We start from the raw sequence: 23,818 nt of genomic DNA on the forward strand, positions 1-23,818 counted from the left end.
TTCTCTTGCCCTTACAATTAACCTCCCTGATGTATCCCCTCTCTACCCATCTAAACAAGCAGCTGTTCCAGTCTTTTCTCACATGACGACAGGCTTGCTATTTCCCAATCTCTAGAAGCCCTTTCTTGCACCTGATCTAGCCTGTGCTCATCTTTTTTTTTTCTTTTTAAGACATTACGCAGAGCAACATGGTTAGCTCCTAATCCATTTCACAATTCCAGCACTAAACTGCATCTTCGCTAGCCTCATTCGTATTTGCGTCTGTAGCACCACATCAGATGCTGTAGGACCCATCTACAGTAAGACATGTCATCCCATTAAGAAAAATGCATATCAAGTTAAGAAAATTGGCTAGAGACAGACAGGCTGATATGGCACAATCCTATTCTGATGGATTTGTGTTGCCTTTTATCTCATTTTTCATTTGTGTCCAAGCCTTTAATTACTATTGTTGTCTCAAATTTTACATACAGCTGAGGTTGGACCAACAGGTCTGTATTTATTCAGATCATCCCCCACCGTCATTAGGGCTATCACGCTTCCTGTTCTCCAAATATCTGATAGCACTCCTGATTTGATAGATTAAAACTTGTATCAGATCTGCAACTTCAGGAACTGGTTCTTTCATTTTCAGGAACAGGTACCACTGTTCCCAAGGCAACCCTGCTCCCCAGCCCAGCCTGCATGCACTAGGGTCTTTGAAATGTCCAGTGTGGTGGCTTCTACAGCAGGTTCCTGCCCATTACCCATCCTGCCTTTGCTCCCATGATCAACTCTACCTCCAACAACAAAAGGTTTGTTTGATTTTGTGATCACAAGAGTATCCTCATTAATTACACTATCCTCAACACTAAGTAGCCCCACATCTTCCCTTCTCTCTAATTGTATTTTGAGAAATCATCACCCATTTTCTTAGTAACATTTGCAAGGTTGGCAGTTCTCACTTTATCCCTACAGTTCCTGACTTCAAAGGCACAGCAGTCTCTGCTGATAAGTCCTTTTTCCATCCCTTGTAAACTCTTTTTGCACCTAATAGCCTTTATAAGGTGATTGTGCCTCCAGTTAGGCTGAAGTTTCTTCTTACAAGCTTTTTCCCCTTTACTTGTATCATCAAGAATTTGTACCCAAAGTACCTCTAACAACAACAACAAAAAACCCAAACCACACACCTCTACATTCAAGTTTCCAATCTAGTTCACTGACTTCATTAAATATTTTGCTTCATGTATCAAAGTTTGTATCATGATCACCCCATCCAAAGGTGGGGACATGGAGGCTTCTAAACAGCTTGTTTTCCTGTAATAGTCACAGCACCAATAATTCACTCACTGTCTCAACAACAGGTGATGATGCTAGTGTCAATCTTTTGACCCTATTATTATTAGCAGCATTTGTTCTCCAGGCTGTATCTGAGAAATTAAAGTTTCTCATACTAATATTTATCTCTCTAATGGTACTGGGAATAATATCATTTCAGAGCCTCAAGTTTGTATCTGAATCCAATCCTACGAGGGATTACAGCAGAATCACAGTACTCCCTCTGGGACCTCTTTTTACCATTCTTCCCCACAGCAATTTTGACCAGAAACAGATCCTGCATTATCAGTATTACTCTTCTTTCTTCTTTACAGTCTACTGCATACAATACAGCCTATGACCTTTTACATCTACCCTATCTGAACCACACATAATCTTGAATGCATGTTAAAGCCGTGATTACTATTCTTGCAGATTGATATTATCCCTATAATATCCAGTTTCATGTTCTGCACCAGTAGCTCTGGTTCCTCTACTTGTTATTTCTAATGCCAGGAGCCTGAAAAAAACAACCCTGGTACGTTTGTGCATTTACCAATCACACAGCTCCCAGCCCCCTCAACTAAGAGTATCACCCATCTAGTTACTGCTGAATTTTATTATTCTTTTTAAAACATTGAATTTTATTGTTTTCCATCTCCTACCTACCCATCGCTTTGTCCAGAGATACTGTTTTACATGCTGCTGTAGCAGCATTTACCTAATTTTCCTCTTTCTGTGTGCTAAGCAAGGCATGGAGATTACACAAGTTTTTCCCAGTGTTCTCAAAACCCAGTATTTTGTTTCACATGCACTGCTCTCTGATGTCTGCAGACTGAGGAGCATTTTTGGAAAATGCAAGACCACAGCCCTGGGCTTTGCTTTGCCTGCTTTCTTCAGACTGGTTATAGCAAGCATGCTAAGTCACAATTACAAGTACAGCTATAAGAACATAAGCTAGCCATAGTCTCCCTACATTTGAAGTGCATCCATGGTAGTTCCAGACGTTCTGCATGTACATTTTTTTTTTTAATTGCTAAAAAACTGTGGTAATGTGGGGACACAACAATACAGCATGGAGTCTGAGATATTTCCATGCTGCACAGTCATTACACCACATTGATCTTTACTAAGAAAATTACACCAACAGTTTCATTTTATAAACTGAATTTATAAAATCTTTAGTATCATTCTCTGTTCTCCAGACAAATTAATCCAAGCCTTATCTAGTTAATCCCACTAAAGAGCTCTTACCTCTGCTGATTCTAACTCTTCATCGCTAGAAGCCTGGCTGATGCTCTTCCTCTCACCCACCAAAAATGGCATCTTTAACAATTAGCCAATCACTACATCTGCTAAACTGGGTCATCAGGGATCTGATGAGCAGCTTACAATATGTCTCTGCTTTTTAAAGACTGATGTAAATGTAGGAAGCATGCCAGCAAGCAAGGATGCATTTTCTGGCTGGGTATGTACTGATTTCCATAGCAGCTAAATAGATCAAGCGGCTCAGCCAGCTCGTACCGGTGTTAGACAAACAGCACACAGTACCAAGATTGCATCTTTAGAGCTCCAAGAGATTCTCATTTTGCACCAAAGCAAGTCACATGTCCTGAGCATGAAGGTGGCTTTTGCTTGGTCCAGGTGAGAATTTGTACTGGAAAGTCATCGTTCTTCTACAGGGCTACGTTTTCCAGGCTGTATTGCTCATTTGGTTTGAACAGGTATAACGTTTTTCAAAAAGCTGCATAATTTTTTTTCTTCCCAGTTTTAATATAACCAATGACTAGACAAAATTACATACGATCTGGTTGTTATTTTGACCCTGAAATCATTAGAGATTCAAGTGGGGAGGACATAAATGCAGGCAGAGCATGCACAGGAAAGCTCAATATTCTGAAATGGCAAGCAGAAGCAAAGATAATGACAAATAGGTAACTGCATAAATTGTTTTTCCTCATATTACAGAAACTTGGCCGTTTTACACAGGTGTCCTGATCTTCAGAGCAAGAAGATCTGGTGGTGGATCAGCTATGCAGGAGAGCAAATAACACAGTACCAAGCCAGCGCATTCTTTGCGAGTGAAATACGTTAAGCACGCAAACGTTGAAGATCAGGAACGAGATGCATTAAGCAGAAATGGAACCAGCAGTTCTGGGGAATGTGGAGTAGCAGCAGAAGCAAACGAGAGCGTGTTGGATTAGTGTAATAAGGACATCACAAGAAAGAATTTGAATGCGTTGGTAAAGCCATAGGAACCACTGCTTGCCTGAACCCAGTCTGATTAGTTAGTGCTACTGATTCCTCGTGTTCATTAGGATTAATGTTCCTAAAACACATTAGCACAAACGAAATTACCGAAAATATACTTTGAATCCAAGGAAACTAAAATCCCTCTGGCAAAAGGCCTAAGAAGCTCAAACCTAGAGAAAGCAGCAAATACCAGGTTATGTGTAGCAGAGAAGATAGCCCCATCACACTCACTGCTTCTGTCAAAGAAATACCTCAGCTAGACAATGGAACCTCAGTCATTACGTATTCCAGTTTTCATGGATAAAATTCACAATTTCAAGAAAATTTGAGAGAGAAAAATACCAAAGACAATATTTAATAGAATGGAAGCTCTGAAATAGCTTCTCGTCACGTCCTTTCCCCTCAAAGGGCTGGAGATCTCCCTTTTCAATCACCTTCTGCAACACATTCTCCATTTGCAAGGCAATTTACTTACCAGTGATGGAGTTTGTTTGCGTCTGCCTCTACCACTCTAAACGCTCCCCATCCAAGCTCTGTAGTCCTGAAACTGATCTAAAGTGGCTTTACAGCTAGGCACCATGCACGCTCTGAACTGTGGACCTGCAACCTGTTACCACCCTCAGCTCTTCACTGCATCATCTACGCATAGCTATTAAATATTAATGGTTTGTCTAGACTGGAAAACTAGCACAGTTTTAAAAGACAAGTACAAATACACAGCATAAAAGGACAGGTCAGAATTAAAAATAATTATTTCTTAAGTACCACTTATTTTCAAAGCCTCAGCAAACTCTGCTTTAGGAAAGGACATGGAAAATGGAAGCAGAGCAAAGATACTATGACGGTCTGCTAAAGCAGCATATTGCAAGACCTTTGTTTGCTGGACAACTGGCTTTGTTTGTTTGTTTGTTTTGTTGAGCTTTCTTACAGACATCCTGTAGAATGGTAGTGTTAGCAAACTCCAGAAACCTACAGACAAAAACAGGACTCGTGAAATCACAAGCCTGGATCTTCCTCAACCAGAAACCAAGCTCTCCGAGTACCTGATCTCCACAGTCATGGCTGTCAAGAGAGACAAAGACTCTTGGTGAAATGGCAGAAAGTAAAGACTCTTGATCCTGAAGTTAGATCTGTGTAGACAGAGTCTTCCTGAAGTTGGAAGTACAGATCCTACCCACACCAACTTCAGCTGCCAGACAAGGACCCAGAGTCAATTCAGGCAAAACTCAGATTGCCCAAAGTCTGTCTCTGAAATTATTACAAAGGAAAAATGTAAGGCAGCGATGAACACTCATCTGAAGTTTGAAAAATCCTCTGTCAAAAGACTGTGCTCCCAGAACCAAGGTTTTACGCACGATGCTAGCTAACGAGCTGGCTCCCAGGAAGGCAGGTTTAACAGAACAATAACTCACAAAAATATATTAGCGATTAAGTTGCAAAAATAAAGCTGGCAGCAGCCTGGATATACCAGCAGCATACAGAAGACATGACTTCAACTTTCATTTCTACCCCAACCCATTGCTTTACACGCATTACAAAACAGGTTTTAATTACACTGTCTTGAGAAAACTCCAGCACACCTGAGTATAACACACAACAAATCCAAAAGGAGCTTCTAAAACCAGACAGGCTCCATCACCTTAGTTATTACCAGAGGCACAGTATAAAGGGGGAAAAGAAAGTATACACAGATTTTCCAGAAAAAACATATCCGTGTGTTGGGCCTGGGCCTCCTTTCAAGGAGAACTCTAAGTGCTTGGCACTGCTTCAGGAAGAAAATAAGTGTACTTTTGGGCTAAGCCATTTGGCAAAGAAAGTGATCATAGCACAGCTTTCTTTTGGGACCACTTGTGTATGCACTGATCTTGGTAATGCTGCATGTCCATCAAAATGCTTTTTGCCTGTAACATGAAGAAGGAAAAAAAAAAAAAAAAGAGGTGTCCAATCGCAAAATTTCAACATCAAAGAAGAGAAGGGGTTTTTTCTTGGTGGTTTAGACGTTACATGACAGCCATGCTGCCTTTCTATATTCTTTTGGGGGCAGTGGAGAAAGGGGAAACAAAAAGAATAGAGTGGAGGCAGTTTTCCTTCACTACAGAGGCTGCTAGATCTATTGGCTAGCTCCAGAACCTCAGTCAGAGAAAAGCTTTGCCCATTTTGCCTCTCATACTCCCACTTGGTTTTTCACTTAACAAGCAGCAGCAGTTCAATTAGCTGATCCTTTAGGGGACAACGGGGAGATCCAGAAAAGAAAGACTTGACACTTCTACGAAATACAGCAGCTTAAGCCTGAGCATTTCTCCAGATCTATGCTAAGCCTACAAAAATTAAGGTTAATTCCTTAATTAAAGAACTATCTTCCTAAGAATAAATATTATTAAAAGTCACCAGATGGTAGTATCAGAGATACTCTCACCAAGTATTTTTAATTGAATGAATCACAAACTAGGGCTGGACTGCACAGGCTATTTCCCCCGTAGTGTAAGTATAGTTATGCCGTTATCTCAGCCCCACCAGTGAGTCAGTGTGTGGCAGCCGCGAGGCCGACTGTGATGCCACGTGCATTCCCAGTCCCTTGCAAACGCTCGCGGGATAAACCACTTTCACCGAGGGTTTGAGCTAACACGTTTTACCTCGCCTTTGCCTGGGGCGAAGGGAGCACATGATCAACTATCGCACAGCATTTCAGTACGTGGCCGTCTTACTCATCTAGCTGAGCGCTCGCTCCCTAACGGAGATGGTTTTGGTATGGATTTTCCTCCCCACCTTGCCTCCCGGCTTATCAAATTGCTTCCACGTGACAAACTAAAATAGAAAAAGGTACTTGTTCCAAGTTAAAGAGTGTCCACACAATAAATTACGCTAGTATCAACTTGAATTTATCCCTACCTTAGAGCAGTATGGCTTCCCAGCTACACAAACAAAAGCAGAATTTGGGGGAAAGGTTTTCTCGGACAGCATTTTGTTCTTTTGACACTGGAGCAAAGGCATTCCCTGCCCAACTTGGTTTAACCAGAATAGCAGAGCAGCTGCCCGCACACTGTAACTGTGCAAGCAAGAGACAAAACATGTCAAAAATACTAAACTAAATTCTTAATTGAATGGAAGTAAAAGAGAAATAAACAGGCAGCACGGTCTGCGTGAGATAGCTGGGTCTGAGACTGCATTACTGGCAGGAACTGAGGAATTGGAGAACCTGCAGCCAGGACCTTTAGCTGCCGCAACAGCAGGTCACCGAATAAATCTCAAGAACTCATTTGGAAACAGTTCCAGCGTGGCAGTATACAGAATATGACACCTTCAGCATAAATCTGCAAAGACAATTTCGCGATAGAAGAATTACATCCATCCATTAATTTCTGTAGGCCTCAGTTCAAAATCTTGCTTGACTGCTAAGCTTCAGATGATGAATCCTGCTTTTTCCCCATTCCCATTTAAAAAAAAAAAAATCCCAAACTCAGGCAGCTCAAAAGAGATTCAAGAGCAAAATACCAGAAATGCTGTAGTTAAGAGTTCGGTGCATTTGCTGAGTGCACAGAAAGGATCCAGAAATAGCATGCAAAGCTGAGGTTTGGCAAGAACAACGCAGTTCACCCTGAAAGAGGAAAGTCAGACACACTAAATGAATGGTGACAGCAGCAAGTCATGCTTTAATGTAGGGACTGACCCCAGGGACTACTCTTGTTGGGGCAGAGGTGCTGGTTATTGCTGTGTCCCTCCTCCGGTGGTTTTAGTGGAGAAGTAGAAGGCTGTGGTGGAGAACAGAAGAGGTATGTTGAGGCTATGTCAGCTCTTAGGCAAGAAGTAGTCTTCACATCGCTTTCTGCCTCAGACTAAGACAAAAATAGTAAAAGGCAGCAAACACCTAGATTTCGTTTGGTTGGGTTTTTTCAAAACCTATCTGTTTCTGAGAAAGCAGGAGTGATCAGAACTCTGGAAATCTTTTTCCTCTCACAAAGTCCAAAGACGTGGGCACAGAGGGCTGCTAGGGGCAGGTAAGCTAACTGTTACCCACACTTCTCCCCAAAAGCCAAGAGGACAGAATAAAGCCTGAGACGGCTCAGTCCAAAAGACTTTCCTGCGGGCTAGCTTCAACTCCCAGCAAGTTCTAAAACAAGCCACAGCAGCTGAAATATCTGGACAACAACCACTGAGGGCTTTCTCCAGTTGCACCATCTGCACAATCAAGATACCCACTCTTTTCAGCAGCTTTCTGTGACCTCTACAAAAAAATTCACACATGTTCATTCACCCCAATTTGCCACTATCTGCATCCTCTGTCCCAAAACCAGGAAGCCATAAAGATGGTTTCCTGGCTTCCATGAAAACCCTTATCTCTGTTTTCTGTCGCTATCAAGAAATCTCCACACCAAAGACTTGGCTCATGTTCTCTGCACCTCTCTGGTTACTCTGCAGTGGGGCTAGTCTCACTTCATGGTAACAGGACTACCAATGCAAAAATTAACTGCAACCCCTCTGCATTATCGGCAGCACTCGAACTTCAGCCTCTACGGCTTTATGGGTCTCTTAGCACGAGTTTAAAAGAATCACTTATCTCAGGCTAGAGATTCGTGTGTAGGCCAGAGTTAAAGTAGGACAACACTTAAGCTGCATCTCAAGCCCACATTGTAATGAAGCAAAAGCTGCAACTTCAAGCTCTGAAGGGGCACAGCAGGCACACCTCCTGCAACTGCTCAGAACTAGATAGCTTCTGAGAAACTTGTATGAATCTTGAAAATCTAATAAGGCTCGACAGCCTGCGACTGAACTGCTTTAGCAGGCAGGTCGAGCTGCAGCATCCTCTTTCACGTACATTACCAGGTCCTCAGTACGGTGCTGGGAATGAGACCCTTTTCTGCAGCAGAGGAATGTGGTAGATGTGCAAACCCTGCAGGAAGCAAACTTCAGAATGGCAGATTGCCAAAGGCATCTCTGGGCGAAAGGAAGAAAAACCGTCACTGCCACCCAACTGCCCCAGACTGTCTGCACTACAGCAGGAAAATACATAACCGCCATCAAGATGAAAACAAAGAAAATGACGGCCACATTAAAAAAACAAAACAAAAACAAAAAACCCCACCACGTTTTCTGCACATTCTGTTCCTGACTTACCTTCTTTACAATTATGGGACAGATCTAATAACAGCCCCTAGAAATCCAGCTGTCACATTTTGATCGTTTACTGATTGCCCACAGAGATCTAATTACTTCTGCCAGTCCACATGCCTAAAACCTCACGTGGGCACGGCCATTCCTCAGCCTCGCCCTGCCAGAGGTCTGGAGAGTGGAAGCAAGAGCAACGCTAGAATGATCAGATGGTTTTTGGAGCCGCCAAGGTCAAAGTATAGGGACAGGAAGAAGGGAAACAGCTGCTCTACAGCTAGAGACAACAGAATGCTTGAAAACCTAGAAAAATAATTAAATTAACTAATGAGCCATAGTTGGCAAAGGAACCACAGGTCAAGGAAGATACAATTCCTCAGTGGGGGGAGAGGTGAAGAAGGGGAGAAGCTCTCCCATGTCGGGGCAGAGAGGGACCAAGTTAGCAGCTCCATAGCAGAGCTGTGACAAGGAAGGTAGAGAGAAAGGGACATATCAAGAGAAGAAGTGATTTATTCCAGAGTTTCAGGGCTGGAATAAGCAGTAGAGGATGAACGAAAGGGAATGTCTGTGGTGGATCCAAACAGGAGACAGGAGCTGGATGGCAATGCCACAGGGTTTGTTTTGTTATTGGGTTTGTTTGTTTTAAAATGAAGTTAATAGAAAAACATCAGCAGTTTAAAGTGCTCCAAGCATACAGCCTGCTGCTCCTCCTAGGTTATGACAAAAATTCCCACCCCCTAATGAGAAGGGCTTCTTGGGATCCAGCAGCCCTCCGACTCTTCACCCCCAGTTGGGGGGCGGAGGGTGTTCCCATATCAGCGGCTCAGCAGCACGGAGCTCCCCGTGCTGGCACCGGCCGCCTGCCCAATTCAGACCTGTAATCTCCCTCGACTTTGATTTAATGCAGCAATTACTGGTAATGTGGTTTGAAGGAGATAAATGCCCAGTACAGGGCTGGCTGGCACTGACGCTCATTCCGCTCATGATGCGAGAACAGTTTTAATTAAAATCCCCTTTATGATAAAGGAGCTGCTTGACTGGATGTTTCTGTGCAGCCCTGATACGGAGCCTCTTCCAAAGCGGATTAGAAATCAAAGTTTCCCCCTTCTTGCTACTGGCAACACACAAAAATAGGGAACACAGTCACCATGTCACCCCTCTGCAATTTCCTTAACCCTAGAACTGCTGGGAAAATGCCCGCGTTTGCTTAAAAGCAATTGCCACCTCTTGTCATGGCTCCAAGTGTTTTCCAAAAACTAAGCACCAGGGCTGCTTTAGTTAGAATAAACGCATCAAGAGAGCTTACCCTCTGTGATCCAAAACCAGTTTCCCTTCTGTCTGGTTTAAAAGGGAATCAGCTTGGCTACTTCTATGGCAGACCCAGCCCTACAGCCTGTATTCTGGCGAGGAGAGAAATCAGACCCGCAGTGCTCTGGCAAGATGGTAGGAAGTTGGGATCTGGCTGAAAGGCTGGAAAAGCAGAAGCCTCTGCTGGGTGAGGCAGAGCGGCACGGACAGGGAAGAGGGAAGGAGCAGCACTGCAAGATAAAGGCATAAAAATTGGCAGAGCAGTGAGGATCCCAGCACAGACATGTTCCAGAAATGATCTGTCAGCTCTTGATCGAGTTACAGCAAATGTAGGTGCAATTTTGGGTTGGTTTTCTTCTTTACAGTATAGGAAATACCAGAGATGAATACATTAAGCACAGCTAGTTTCTATTATTGCAAGTGCCAGGAGCAGATTGTCACAGTGAGAAATTGGCCTTGTACATTACACAGAAAAGGCAGCGCTGGGTTTGGAGGGCTGCAGACAGTGCAATGTGAAGATAAAGAGCCTCAAGTCTGAATGCGCATTATTCCTCTCCTTAAGCCACCGAACACACGTAAACACAAAAAGGCTAATTTAAGCAGCCGAATTTCTCCGTGACCTTCAGAATATATCTGTGGACCATGGAACTGTCCAAGCCTTCTCCTGGAATGCCGCCCCCCCCCCCTTTTCAGTCTTTGCCTCATCACCCTAGGAGTGCTCCATATTCCCTGAAATTGTCTTCTCCCCCAAAGCCCTCAATGCCAGTCAATGGGATTCTGCTCCGAAAAACCTTTTTCTTTCAAATTTCTTTCTTATTTTAAAGTGGCTCTCATATTCCACAATTCCCCACCCCCTTCAGACAGCACAATATCAAACAGATGAAAAGAAAAAAAAAAAAAGATCCTGAACAGAAACCAGGAGGGATTCGGCACAACAGCGATTACAGCTGACTCCACGGGAGTCTGAAGCAGCAGACACCAGACCACCAAAGGCTGATGTGGCACCACTGTAATGGTAAAACCAGCCTTCAGGAGCACCATGCTCCTCAACAGGATGAACAAAGGGTAAAAACACCAGGTCAGAGATGGCAACGTGAAGACTTAATGCGGTTTTGCTGGTCCACAAGGGAAAAAAAACGAAACCAAAAAAGGCCTGGTATAATTAACAAGATTAAAGGAGGATTTAGGATCAGGACAGAAAAGCAACGGGCCAGATTGATCCTTACAGGATTAAAGCTGGAATCCTACTAAGAGTCCAGTGGTTGAGAGATCAACGCAATGTAATGGGATTAAATCAACATCAGCTTTTGTTTTTACAGAACTGAACCCCCAGCGCCCATGCTTTTACCTCTTCGGATAAGCGGCCAAAAAGTTGACTGGTACCTACAGACAACCAGTGTGCAGGTCGGCCAGGCACTTCCCCCTTCAGCCCTCTCATGACAGAAGAGCAATAGGTGCTGCCGCTTTCAGAAACAAAGGATGAAAACATGTGGTTTATAACAAGTTGTCCAAACAGCCAAGAAAGCTGAGGATTTACTGAAGTCCATGTTCCGGCCAGCTCTAAATTAACTGGTATCAAGTGTGATGGGATCACCCCAGGACTGACGGATGGGAAAGCCAGGAGGACAGTCCCAGCTGCATTCAGACATGCTGCTGACGGGCAATTGGATTTTGATATTGTCTCTTGCCGGCGAGGAACAAAGGACAACAAAGGACGCAGTATACTCAGCAGAACATATCAGCAAACACATTTAAGACAAATTGTCGCATGTCCCCGTTGCACAACAATATCCAAGAATTACAAAAGTGAGAAAAGCCTCTTTCAGCATGTATCATTTGCATTACAGCTGGTGCAACACATGCAGGCCAGCTGCACCTCTATTCCCCTGCCCAAGTTTCCAAAGCTTGCTGGTAATTTGAGTTGGTAGTGGGGGGGAGGGAAAGAAGGAAACAGGACAAGGCACTTGGTTCTTTCTAGATACGTATACTATTTTTAAAGTTTTTATTCCTGTAGGAGAGAAAAACATGCATGTTTAAATGAGACGGTATCCATCACCACCCTGCTCAGCTGAAGAGGGAAGGGGTGTTTATCACACACCTGTTAGCAACAGCTAAACAGCTGCATTGGATAGCAGTGCTCCCCATGCAAGGAAAAAGCATTAAAGCATCTCATATTTCTACAGCACTTCTGAGTCCTAAAGGTGTTTAAAAACAGCAGTTACACATACACTATATAAACTCCAGCAAACTTTTTGCTGCAGAAGAAAAATTTCCCCAATACTAAAATTTTAACATGCAGATACCGCCCGTTTCTTCAAAGATGCCACAATCAATAGCCTCACCTAAGCTGAATGTGCTTCTCCTGTTCAGCTGGTTGGACCAAAAAAAGTAATCGGCATTCACTGCTCCTCCTCACTCAAGCAGCAGCCAAAATCTCAGTGTAATAAATTGGGGAGGGGGAGAAATAGCTGAAACTACTGCTGGATCCAACAGGCCTGTGAGCAAAGCTGCTCTGCAGCATTACTGAGATGGTCCTGATGGCGCTACATACCCCACTTACGCTGCCAAATCGGCTTCGCCACCTTCCTGGGCAACACTTCGTCTTTACTCAGAAGAGTTCTCCATCCAAAAGGTACGTCACGGATGCAAGCAGGCATCACCGCAGTGATTGAGGGTGGGACGAAAAAGGAGGCCGTTACGACAGAAATGAAAAGTTAAAAAATAGCAACAGGCAGATCACACTGCACATTTTCTATTTTCTAGCCACGTATACACATTTGAATGTCAGCATTTTTCTGCATTTAAACTTTGTTTCAACACTAGATGATTTAATAAAAAAAGTACAGAGGAGTGTTCCAGTATCATCCTATGCCAGCTCCTTAAAGCACAATGAATAATAATCCCTAAGAATATCTAAAAAAATTGTCACCTGGTCAAAATATTTTCACTTCATCGTTGTCTTAATGTTCAAGATTCAATCAGAGCATTGTGTGGGGGACAGCATGTTTCATTTGAGGCAGGAGAAAAACTAACTGCCTTTGCCCTGGATTTGGCTACAGACCCAAGAACCATCTGGTAAAAAACCAGCCAGAGTATTGTGCAGGCAGTATATTAGTCATGAGATGTAGGACTCTGAGAACAATGAAACCTAAATTTAAGGGACAGACGAGGGAAACTTAATTACTTGTTTAAGCTTCTTCACAGCTTTGAGGAATCTTTAACACTTTCAGCAAAAGAATTTAGCACCGGAGGGCACAAAGCACAGCCTCGATTGATTTCTTAATTTTCTGCAAGCCCATTTTCACTTCCAGCATGAAACTATCTGCACTGGTCCATCAGCACAGCCTGCCTCTCTGACACAAGGCTGCAGGATACATCGTATCACCCTTGGTATGGAGTACCGTCCAGAGCCGCAGTACTGCAGATACAGATCACAGGTCCTCCTCCAAACTGACAACTCCCTAAAGAAACCATTTTGTCTGACCCCACAACCGGACTCAAACTCCTGCTGTACCAGTAGCCCTCGCTGAAGGACAGAGGGATCTCTTCCAGCTAATTGCACAAGCCATCCAATCATACTTCTGGTTAAGCATGCACACATATGCACTTGATAGCCTAGTGACTGCTGAGAGCTGTGGCAAAAAAGCCATCCAAATTCAGATCCACTCAAAGACCTTAAAAAAGTACCCTTGGGGGTTAGGACAAGGGTAAAGTTCTGGCACTGCTGGAATCAGGATTTGCAAATAAGTACCATGGGAAGTGCAGGAAACACAGATGTTCAGTCTCAAATAGCTATTATCTGCACTCTTCCTCAAGCTTTCAGCTGGAAACCAGGAAGGCTGAGGTTTATTCTCTTCTTATTCTCCTACAGTTTATTCTCTTCCTCCCAAGATAAACAGGCTGTTTGGTGAAAAACTAACTTAAACAGGACCCGGTCCCTGTCAGTCTCCCAAGACTTAGACAGGCTTACAGCAAACAGAGTCCCCTGTGCTCACTGCTGTTTGGACAGGTGGGAACAGAGCAGACAGGCAGAAGAGCCACTGGAGAAATTCACGCTGACTCAGCCAGCCTACATCCCTCTAATTCTTTTGTTTAGACTCATCAGGGAAGGAAGTTCTCGAACGTGATGGCAATGTGCTGGGCACTGATATTACCTGTTTTTATATTAATCAAATGTAGCCTACAGAGTAGATCATCCTGATCCCGAATCTCCCTTCTCTGAAGCCAGTACCCTAATTTGAAATGCCTTCTCTTTTTGAACTGAACTGGGCTTTCTTGTCTCAGTAGTGACCTTGGCATCTTCCAGGATTACAGGCTTGCAGGAACACAGAACTGGAAAAGATCACCTGGATTATCAACTCTAGTCCTCTAATAACACAGGCGGTCACATTATAATCTCTTTCATAAACTCTTCTTTCTGTTTCCCAAATCTCCAAAGCCTGTATAAAACCCTAGATGCAAATAGATGCAAGTTGCTTTGTCACACTAACCCCCAGGGGAACGCAATGCAGATATCCCCAAACCAGCTGTGCATGGAGTAGCTTGGGTGTGAAAGCAGTATAACCATGTTCACAAGGTGCTGCACCAAAGCTAATAAACCCTATTGAGCAGCAGAACTCCCTATCTCAGTTGCAGTGCTGGACAAACATAACTATATTACTTCTGGATTCAAGCTGCTACATATGCATGCCACAGCATGGCACCGCAGGGACTTGCAGGCTGGAGAATCAGCTTACAGGCTACTAGCTCGGGGATTTTTGCATGAGCTCCATTTTACGATTTTCCAGGGCTTTCCTGCTCCAGAGCAAGAATCCAAAATTGGTGTTTTTTTTAACACAAAGTGCCTTTTACCATATTCACAGAAATTCACCCAGACCTGACCTCTAGCATGCATTCAGAAAAACCTTCCTGCACCCTCACAGCCACAGACTCTCAGAGGCTACCACAGCTTAACCTCCCTTCGCGTGACCACACCGTGCATGCACCTTTTGCACACAGCAACTGCGCACTCTCCATCCCATCAGAGCTTCAGTTGATGGCTGACGTGTTTATTTGCCATTCCTACCAAACAGGTTCCAGCCAAAGACCTACAGGCACAGCCAGAATTCCCCAGCAATAGCTGCCCCAGGCTTGGCACCAGCACAGAGCAGGGAGGCCGTTTTCCCTGGATAGCCACTTGCTTTGCTGCTATCAAATGCATGCTTTGAAAACCATGCCGTAATGACCATACTTTTCACTGGCAGTAGCTACCTCTCATGAAACACGCCCCCCTCCCAAGAAACCCCCCCCCCCCCCCCCCCCCAAAAAAAAAAGACAGACATGGCATGAGGAAGAGCACGTTGCTAAGACCCAAGTTTGGCAGCAGAGTTGGGTTTCCAATCCCTTGGTGGTAAAGCTGATGAGCTCGGAGCCTAGAGGGAGAAATTATTCCAGTGAATGCAAAGAGAGGCTTTTAAGTGACAAAAAGGCAAGTAAAAGGCAGGTCAGAAAGAAAACCAACAAAAAATATTTCAAAATGAGCTTGGCAAGCTTACTAGCACTATTCTTGCTTGTATGGTAGATAATTAGTAGGTCTAGGTAAGATCTTCACTTTCACAGGGCTCTAGAGAAATAAATCATTTTTAGTTGCAATAGGCAGCCAGCCCTCTCACAAACACTCAGCATGTACTCTGTACATGGCTGCAAGAAATGAGGAAATTATCTATAGCCACTATAATCTGAGATCAGAGCAATGAATCCAGTGCTTTCCTACCAGAAGCCTAGCAACAGCGTGGACCTCCCCTACCTTGGTCCCTCCTGCCTTTGATAGTTTCAGCTGTCTTTGAGCACAGGAGAAGGATGGTTGATAAATTGCTTGCTAGGGCTGCTGCCCCTTCCTTTCAACCTTTCTTGTAACAACAGACCTCCAACAAGGCAACATTCATACATGCAACTCTCAGAACACATCATGCTCTTTAGAAAATACTTGGAATTAAATGACTCTAGATTATATCTTATGACTCACAGTACTCACAGATTCATCTGCTCATAAATGAAAAAATAGGGCTTTCTTGTCCAGAAAAGGGTTGAACACTTTTCCCACACTCAAAGCACTCTGCTGCTGGCTGTCGCCAGCAGAACGCCTGCCCCTGTGTTGTCAGTACACCCCTCCCTACAAGCAAAGGCCCTCTCGCCTTTGTAGCCCAAATTACCCCACGTCCCATCCAGAGAACTGATGACCAGGAGCCCTCTTGAGCAATTCAGGAGCCCAGACAGCTGCAGGCAAACAGGAATGAGTGTGGGAAGAGACAAAGGTAGATTTAGATGGTCCCCTACAAACAAAATACTCATCTGCAAAAACAGAGCTCCTATATGCACCTCATATCTATACATAAGGCAAAGTACCCATCTTGAGTTTCAACACTGATGATCAGATGTATGCACTCGAATGGTTTGCAACATCAGAAAGGATATCATACCATCTCTGCTTCAGAAAGACTTTACACAACTGCATCGTACACAATAGAAGTGTTAAGATAAATAGCCTCTCTTGATATTTAATGGCACAGCTAGTCTGCACCTTCACTTCCTTCACAATGCCAAGCATTAGGTTACCAAGACAGTTATTTTAAGTTTCCCACTCTCCAGCTCTCCACAGCCCACAGTTCCTCGCAGTCTACAAGGCCCTCATTTAAGAGTATCCTGCAACAAGTTTCACCCAAGGGAATACAGTTCAGCAAGCTCAGTCTGAACCAAGGCTACACCACCACTTCGTTTCAGAGACAGCATTATAATCAGGGACTGTTATGCTGCAGGTAGCCTGTACCTTTGGGTTCAGCATCCACACCATACTACAGCTGCAGAGGAAGGTGCGTTCTCCTTTTTATTTTATTATTTGTCAAATGTGACAGCATTCAATATTGCACAGTCTCTTCAAGGAAGATAATTCTGTAACGTGCACGGGGGGGGGGGGGGGGGGGAAAAAATATGGTTGCTGTGGGAACCTTAATTCTGGATTTCAGGACTTGCATATTTAAAACCTCAAATTTAACATTGCATTAATGTAGCTTCATGCATTGAATTAAGGAATGACTCAGTACAAATCTCCATGCATCTACTGAAGTCCTGATGTTCCAAGGACAAGAGGCACAGAACAGAAAAAACACAGCACGGAGAACAAGGAAGGAACGGTGGGGGGGCAACCTGTGAGCAGGGAAGCAAGAAACCGGCACAGCAAACCCCACACCAAACCAGATCTGTCACTCGGGGCTCCTTGTCCTCACAGCTGAAGGTTATGTAGCCCGTCAGGATAAAGAGAGCTTAAAGCAGAAACACAAATGGGCACAGAGGGAAAGGTTCCTGAAAGGACCAAGGAGGGGAAGATTCCCCGAAAGTAATAGGGTAACCTGTACTGAGAAGGGAAAGATCGTATCCAGATAGCACCAATTCACTAATTTTTTTTAATTATGATGGCACGATGCCCGGATGATGCCCTTAAAACCCCTTCAGCTATTCAAGCATTTAACGCTTATTTTCCCCACTCCTCTGAAGTTTAACTGCAATGCAAGCGCAGCAACAGCGCTGCCCAAAGTTTAGGGTACAGGCAGAAGCAGGAGCCCACGGGGGGGGGGGGGGGTGGTACCGCTCTTTGTCCATTGGCAAGCGTCCCAAAACTCAACCCTCTCTTAAGAATCCAGGACAGCGCTTCACCTTTTGGGCCCAAGCTGGTTTTACGCAGGCTAACATCTCCGCTTTATACTAGAGTGCTCGCGCACCCCTCACCAGTGGGAGGCGGCGAGACAGCAGGGCAACTCTCTTCAGCTCCCACACTCGCCAGGATCCTCCGCGTTTCAGCCGGGTAAGGAATATCTCCATTGTTTACTGCTTATCTAAAATCAGCAGCAGCATGGCTGAATTACTTCTCCTCTTACCCCACCCACCAAACGAAGCACAAATCTTAGCTGAGCCACGGGGCCAGCCCAGCCTTTCTCGCTAAAAGCCGGCACCCCAATTCAGGGTCCCGAATGCCAGGCTGCAGGGGGGGAAAGAGGGGAGAAGGTGGACGTGCCTGCCAGCAGGGCCTGCTGGACAAAATCAGGCAAGTGTGCATACCCCAGAGCAGAATCAAGTTACCCTGCAACAAAGATAGTGTGTGTATGTGCAAAGGAGGGAAGTCAAATCCTTCTGCCTGGGTTCCAAGGCTCGCTTTGTTGCTAAAATAAACCAGTGTTTGTTCCTGGGAGTGATGGGGAGACAGAATTGAAAAGCAGCGGCAGTGAGAGCCCCCACCTTCAGAGTTACGAACAGATTTAAAAAAAAAACACAACCAAAACCAAACCACCACAAAAAATGCACCAAACAAACAAAAACTTGGGAACTGATTACTCTTCACCTCTCGTATCTAGGTAAGGATCCCAAGGGCAAACTGCTGATCTCAAGGGTGCCCAGGAGCAGACAAAACTACACGTAGATGACTAACTGAGCAGCCTAACAGCTCACTGCTCCAGAGGAAATTCCAGTCCTCGCTCAAAGGCTGAAAATATATATACTTTTATATATGCTTTTACTTTGCTTGCTGGATCTATATAACACTTTACACATGTTTTTCCTGACATTATTTTCCATACTCCACCAGAAACTCAAGTAACCGTGCCACTTCTGGAAAAACAACCTTGCATCCAACTTTTGTTGAAACAGCTTCTTCTCCTAACCCCAAAGCCCTAAATTCCAAACTATCTATTCACTCCCTGCTCCTCTCTTAACCTTCAGTGACTACAGATCCCTTTCAGCAGCACACCTCCACTACCTGGGATGTCTCTCAGTAACACCAAAATCCCATAAAGCAGACGCACATGGGAACACTCTTATGCATGGGAAAAAAAAAATATATATATGTACAGGTCTCACAGATGGCAGACAGTGAGCAGCATTATACCAAAAATTTTGTCTCCGAGGCACCTGCCCAAAACTGTTCCCTCCAGAGGAACTTATAACTGCAGGAAAAGCCTGCTCGATATGCAGTTAACAGTACTCGCTCTAAATATTATTTTTTACAAGGGAAAACTAAAGCCCACTGTGTGTCGAGGCTGCAGAGAGCTAAGCCCAACAGCAAAGGCCACTCACATTAGTGCAGAGTCCTTCAGCTTTCCATTCCTTATATGTGCAAAGTGTGCAAGCCCTCACACACGCTTCTCTACTCACCCAGAGGTACATCATGTTAGCCTGGGTCCTTCAAACCCAGCAATGAGGTGATCCGGCAACGCAAGAGGCACTTCAGTAAGATTGTCGAGACCGAGGTTGGTTGAGGGTTTGTTGGGGGTTTTTTTTGGGTTTGTTTTTTTTTTTTTAAAGAAAAAAAATCCGAACGGCTCAGTTTGAGGCTTAGAAAGCGTCTCGCCTCCTCCGCCCCCCTCCTCCAGCTCTGGCTGCTCTGCGCTCTTCTCTCGCACTTAATCTCTCCCTGGGAGTTCCCAGCCCCGTGTGTCTGTACTGGCGTGCACAGCACACACTCTGCATTCGCCTCCAGGGAATTTCTCTCTGTCATTCTGCTTCTAAAAACACAATCTCGGCCTCACAAGATTCTTGCAAGAGGCAGGGATGGGTGGGGTTAGTAATAAATGCAGCCCTGCTCCCAGCGCTGGAGAGTGCTTACTTTAGAAGCGGGATCTTTAGACGTGAATGAGGCAGAGCGTTGTCCTCCAAGGTCACTGGGGGGTGAGGACCCATTCCCCTCCACCCCGCTAATTGCTTCTCCAGGAATCATCTGCAGATGCAGGAGCTGTGCACGGTGCCATAGGCAGGTTCTGCACGTCTTCATCTACCCCATTAGTCAACACCCAAAATTCAGTCACAATTCAGTAGCTGTATTTAATCATTAACCACTGACAGGCACCGAGGAGCACAACTACAGGGATCCTGAAGCTACGGAGAAAATCTGTGGTGTGCCAGGCACCCTGGAGCTCCCACAGGAGAAATAACCACCATCAGCATGAGCTGGGGAAGAGAAGTGACTCACAGAAAAAGGGGTTAATCTGCTTTCGCAGGTGGCTCTGCATGAGCATTTTACAGGCTTGCACATTGCTAAAGGGAAAGCAGCAGCTGGCTCCAGTTCCTCCAAGTGTATCGGGTTCCCACTTGCCCAGAGGCAGCTTCCCCCCAGGTTTGACTGGGGCAAGCACCCTCTCGCAGCCTTGCGCTCCCAACCCAGTCTCCAATTTCAGGTTTGTAAAACTCTGCTGGTGGGGCGGCAGCCCCAGCAAAGGTGCGCTGAGCAAAAGACACTCTCGCCCCAGCTACCTCGACAAGCTCCAGCAAGCCCTTCCCAGCACAAGCGAATCCTCGTCCCATCCCCCACGCCCGATGCCACAGGACAAGTGTCACCTCTCATCTCATTAATCAGTTAAAGCACTCTTCCAAACTAGGAAAACGGGTTTCTCGTCCCCTTCCCACCTCAAAATGAAGAATCGACTTCCCTCCTTGGGCTCCAAATGCTAAGTTAAAATTGGCCTCTCCTCAAACAAGAAAAAAAAAAAAAACAAAAAAAAAAACAAAATCATGGTTTTCATTGAAGCACTGGTCTCCTTGGAAATGAGTTTTGAAGAAGTATTTTTATCTCAGCCAAAGATATAGAAATGGTGCTCTTTCACATATCACCTCTACTCCCTTTACGTATAGATTACTTCAACACAATCCAGCGGGCTCAGAGCAAAGCAAGCAGCCATGTGGCCTGCTGCGATCCACCCACAAGTCAAGCCCTGTCTATGCAGGGCAACAAACTGATGTGCCTCCCATCGCATCGAGCGCAGACATCCCAGGCGTGCTCCGCGCTCTCCAGGCTCCGCTCGCCTTCAGCAAGCTGCAAACACACCCTGGGCCAGGCTTGTCCCAGGTACAGGCGCAAACACATGGGATGCCAACCGGCTCTAAGGAAATGCATGACTGTCGTTGTGGTCCTGCATAAAAAGCTAGAAAAAAGGCTTATCATCATGACCAGGATATAGCAGCCACAGGGACATGCTCGTTAGAGACAAGCAGGAAGCCGCTCGGCTTTCCAGCCAGGAAAACCCAAGCCCTGCTGCTCAGGGGAAGGAGCAGGAGCCCTGATTCAGGAAGCTCGGATGTCACAGGGTTGTTCAACTGCAGCATCTCTCGGGACTCCCATCTGCTCTCACCTTTTAGCATCTGCTCTCACCTTTTAGCATGACTGGTCAGGTCAGAGGGTGAAAAGCAATGTTCCTAAAGATCACTTACTGCACCAAAGCCTATGCACCACAGTCTCCAAAGGGTGAAGCATATGATCCATAAACCTGTTCTCAAATCCTCCGAGAGGAGCAAAACAGCGGTAATGCTGACATTTGCATCACGGTTAGACACTTCAGTTAACATTTCAGCAGCAGGGTTGCACCAATGGTAGCTACTAGTTCAGCCAGCCTGCAGATTCAGGCAGGCACTTCTGCACCAAATAACCTTGATGGCATTTTCTAGGTTTTCTTCTGATCCAGAATCCTGATCCAAAAATGATCTTACTATCATTTTTATGAAAGTTGAGATTCCTTGTATGCAGAGAAGAAAGTGAGAAGACGTGGACTAGGTGAGCAAACCCAAATAAATCCTACTTCATATGTATTTCCATAAAAGGCTTGAAAAAGATGAGTGCTTAAAACTAAGCTGAAGAGTGACCAACAAGCTCCAAATAAAAAAAATAAATTTAAAAAAAGGAAAAAAATTCTCCCCCTTCTTCCGCAGGCTCTCTCATCCTTTAGGCTACTCTACCATGGGAGAGAATAGAAAAACTTTCAGAATAATGCTGTTCTTTAATTTCAACAACTGGGACTCATTACAAATCATCCCAGCAACTCCACAGCTGGACAGGTCACATTCAACCTCCAAAGCAAAACAAGACCTACGAACCCTCTTCGAATCATCCAAATACTGGCTTGAAATTCATCTGCCACTGTTGCTACTAGGCCACCACCTCTCCATGGAAGGTATATAGGAAGATTCCTGAGAGCAGCCGACTTCTGGTGACGAAATACCCTCGTCCTGGAGCGCTTTTAGATGAACTGCAGGAGCAGGTTTCTCAACACTCAATATTCTCAAGCAGCGAGAGGGGTACCCAACCGGTCAGGAAACGATGCTGCGGGATGCCTCTAGAGGCACCGCCACTCTGATTCAACAGAGCTGCTGCTGCTGCCCAGAGGTTCAAACCAACGCTAAGAATATGAAGTGTACGCCCAAGACTATCCACAGTTGCAGACAGTACTGGTGGCAGTGGGGTAACCATGTTAGCCTCAGATTATAAGCACGAAAAAGATTTACTTGGCCGATATAATTATGGGGGGAGAAAAAGAACCAGATGAGCTATTAGGCCTTCTTTAAGCTTTTATTCAGATTATATAAATTTTCAACTACATTAGCTGGTATGTAAAAGATATCAATAGGAGACATTATTTTTTCTGGAAAATTTATCCTAAGAAAACAAAATATTCTGTAAGTAGCAAGAGGACAACAGTATGTTAATGAGTCTAATTCCACAAAAACAAAGACAGACATGACTAAGACAGGCTTCTGAAACAGGTAGCTAGGATCCCCTGCAAATGCTTTGTCTTAATCCTAACAACAGTGCTTTACAGGATCTATGTCAGGGAACTTGGAAGGCTGCTGTGTGTGGAAATACACATGATCTCTTAGGGATCTTTCCTGTCTCAAAAAGGATTAAAAGCAGAAGGAAAAAGATTTTAAAATTAATCTATACCAGGCTAAGAGAAAAATGCTCAGAGAGCTGTAGCCTAGTGAAACATTGGTCCATCTTCTCTGATGGGAGGCTGTTGTGTAAATCAAAGTGAAAGAGGAAGAAAGCAGTCTGCAAAGAGATTATTGCTTGTTAGAGAGGTAAGGAAGGTGTTAGCAAGTAACAAAAGGGGAAAGAGAAAAAAGGGAGCAAGTAACCACCTATTTATATCAAAGTATTTGGCAAATTAAGAGGCACTGGTAAAACAGAAAAAAAAAAAAATCTACCTGCTTCTGTACCAGTATCAAAAGCCTTAATTACACATAAGAAGAATTGTGGCTGCTCAGTTATGTGCATAAATTCAACCCAAAAATACTGCTGGTATATACATTTCAAATAAGCCCAATGCTTAAAAAATAATTTACAAAAAGTTCTAACCGATTTCAAACGGGGAGTAGGTATGGCACAGTTTCAAACTGACATGATCTGTTTCTAGCTGATTGTGTCTCAGAGGCGTATGATTTCAAATGCTCGTGGATTAACATTCTAGCAGATAAAGCTCAAGACAGGGTACAAGCTGGTATGTCTGCTACACACTACTGAAATCACATTAGATAGCACACAGGATGAGTGGCTAGCTAAGCACCTCTTCATAACGGAGGAAAAAACCTATCTGATCACCAGGAATTTCAAACAGAGCGACACTTGCAGGAGGCATTGGGGGGCTAATGCCAAAGAACACCCTCAAAATTTCTAAATTACAGAAAACAATTTCTTAGTTCAAGAAGTGTTACATTGCAAATGAGCAATTCCATATTAGATTCCATCTTGACAGAAAAGAGCAATCAATTGTAAAAACAGAAATTAGCAGTAGCTTAGGTAAAAATGATTGTGATAATCACATTTGGATATATGGAAGGAGAACAGAGACCAAACCAGTGTATCTACATATATACTCAGCACTTGAGTGGGACCAGAGGTACATTGGTGTGTTTTTCCTGGACAGACAGACTGCTTATTGGGCTTTCCTGTCACATTGCTACACTTGAACGCTTGTATATATTCTAGCAAGTGAAAAAAAAAAAAAGCTGAGAGAAGGAAACAGAAAGGAAATTGGGGGGGGGGGGGGGGACCGGGGGGGGGGGGAAT

At 44.4% G+C, this 23,818-nt stretch overlaps 1 protein-coding gene across 3 annotated transcripts in view; it reads right to left on the reverse strand.

Moving 5' to 3' along the window:
* The window catches only part of RBFOX2 (RNA binding protein, fox-1 homolog (C. elegans) 2), a 139,972-nt gene that overhangs the window by 97,914 nt on the left and 18,240 nt on the right, over positions 1-23,818 (reverse strand). For 2 of the 3 annotated variants that reach the window (XM_009332601.1, XM_009332602.1), the window contains exon 1: positions 19,141-19,445. The exons of the other annotated variant lie outside the window; for it this stretch is intronic. In XM_009332601.1, the coding sequence (XP_009330876.1) occupies positions 19,141-19,155 (15 nt within the window). In that variant the 5' untranslated portion in view covers positions 19,156-19,445. Of the gene's footprint in view, positions 1-19,140; positions 19,446-23,818 lie in introns of those variants that run through there. 3 annotated transcript variants of the gene reach the window in all.

The sequence above is a fragment of the Pygoscelis adeliae genome, unplaced genomic scaffold, assembly GCF_000699105.1.
Source record: "Pygoscelis adeliae isolate BGI_AS28 unplaced genomic scaffold, ASM69910v1 Scaffold399, whole genome shotgun sequence".
In the NCBI taxonomy this organism is placed as follows: domain Eukaryota; kingdom Metazoa; phylum Chordata; class Aves; order Sphenisciformes; family Spheniscidae; genus Pygoscelis; species Pygoscelis adeliae.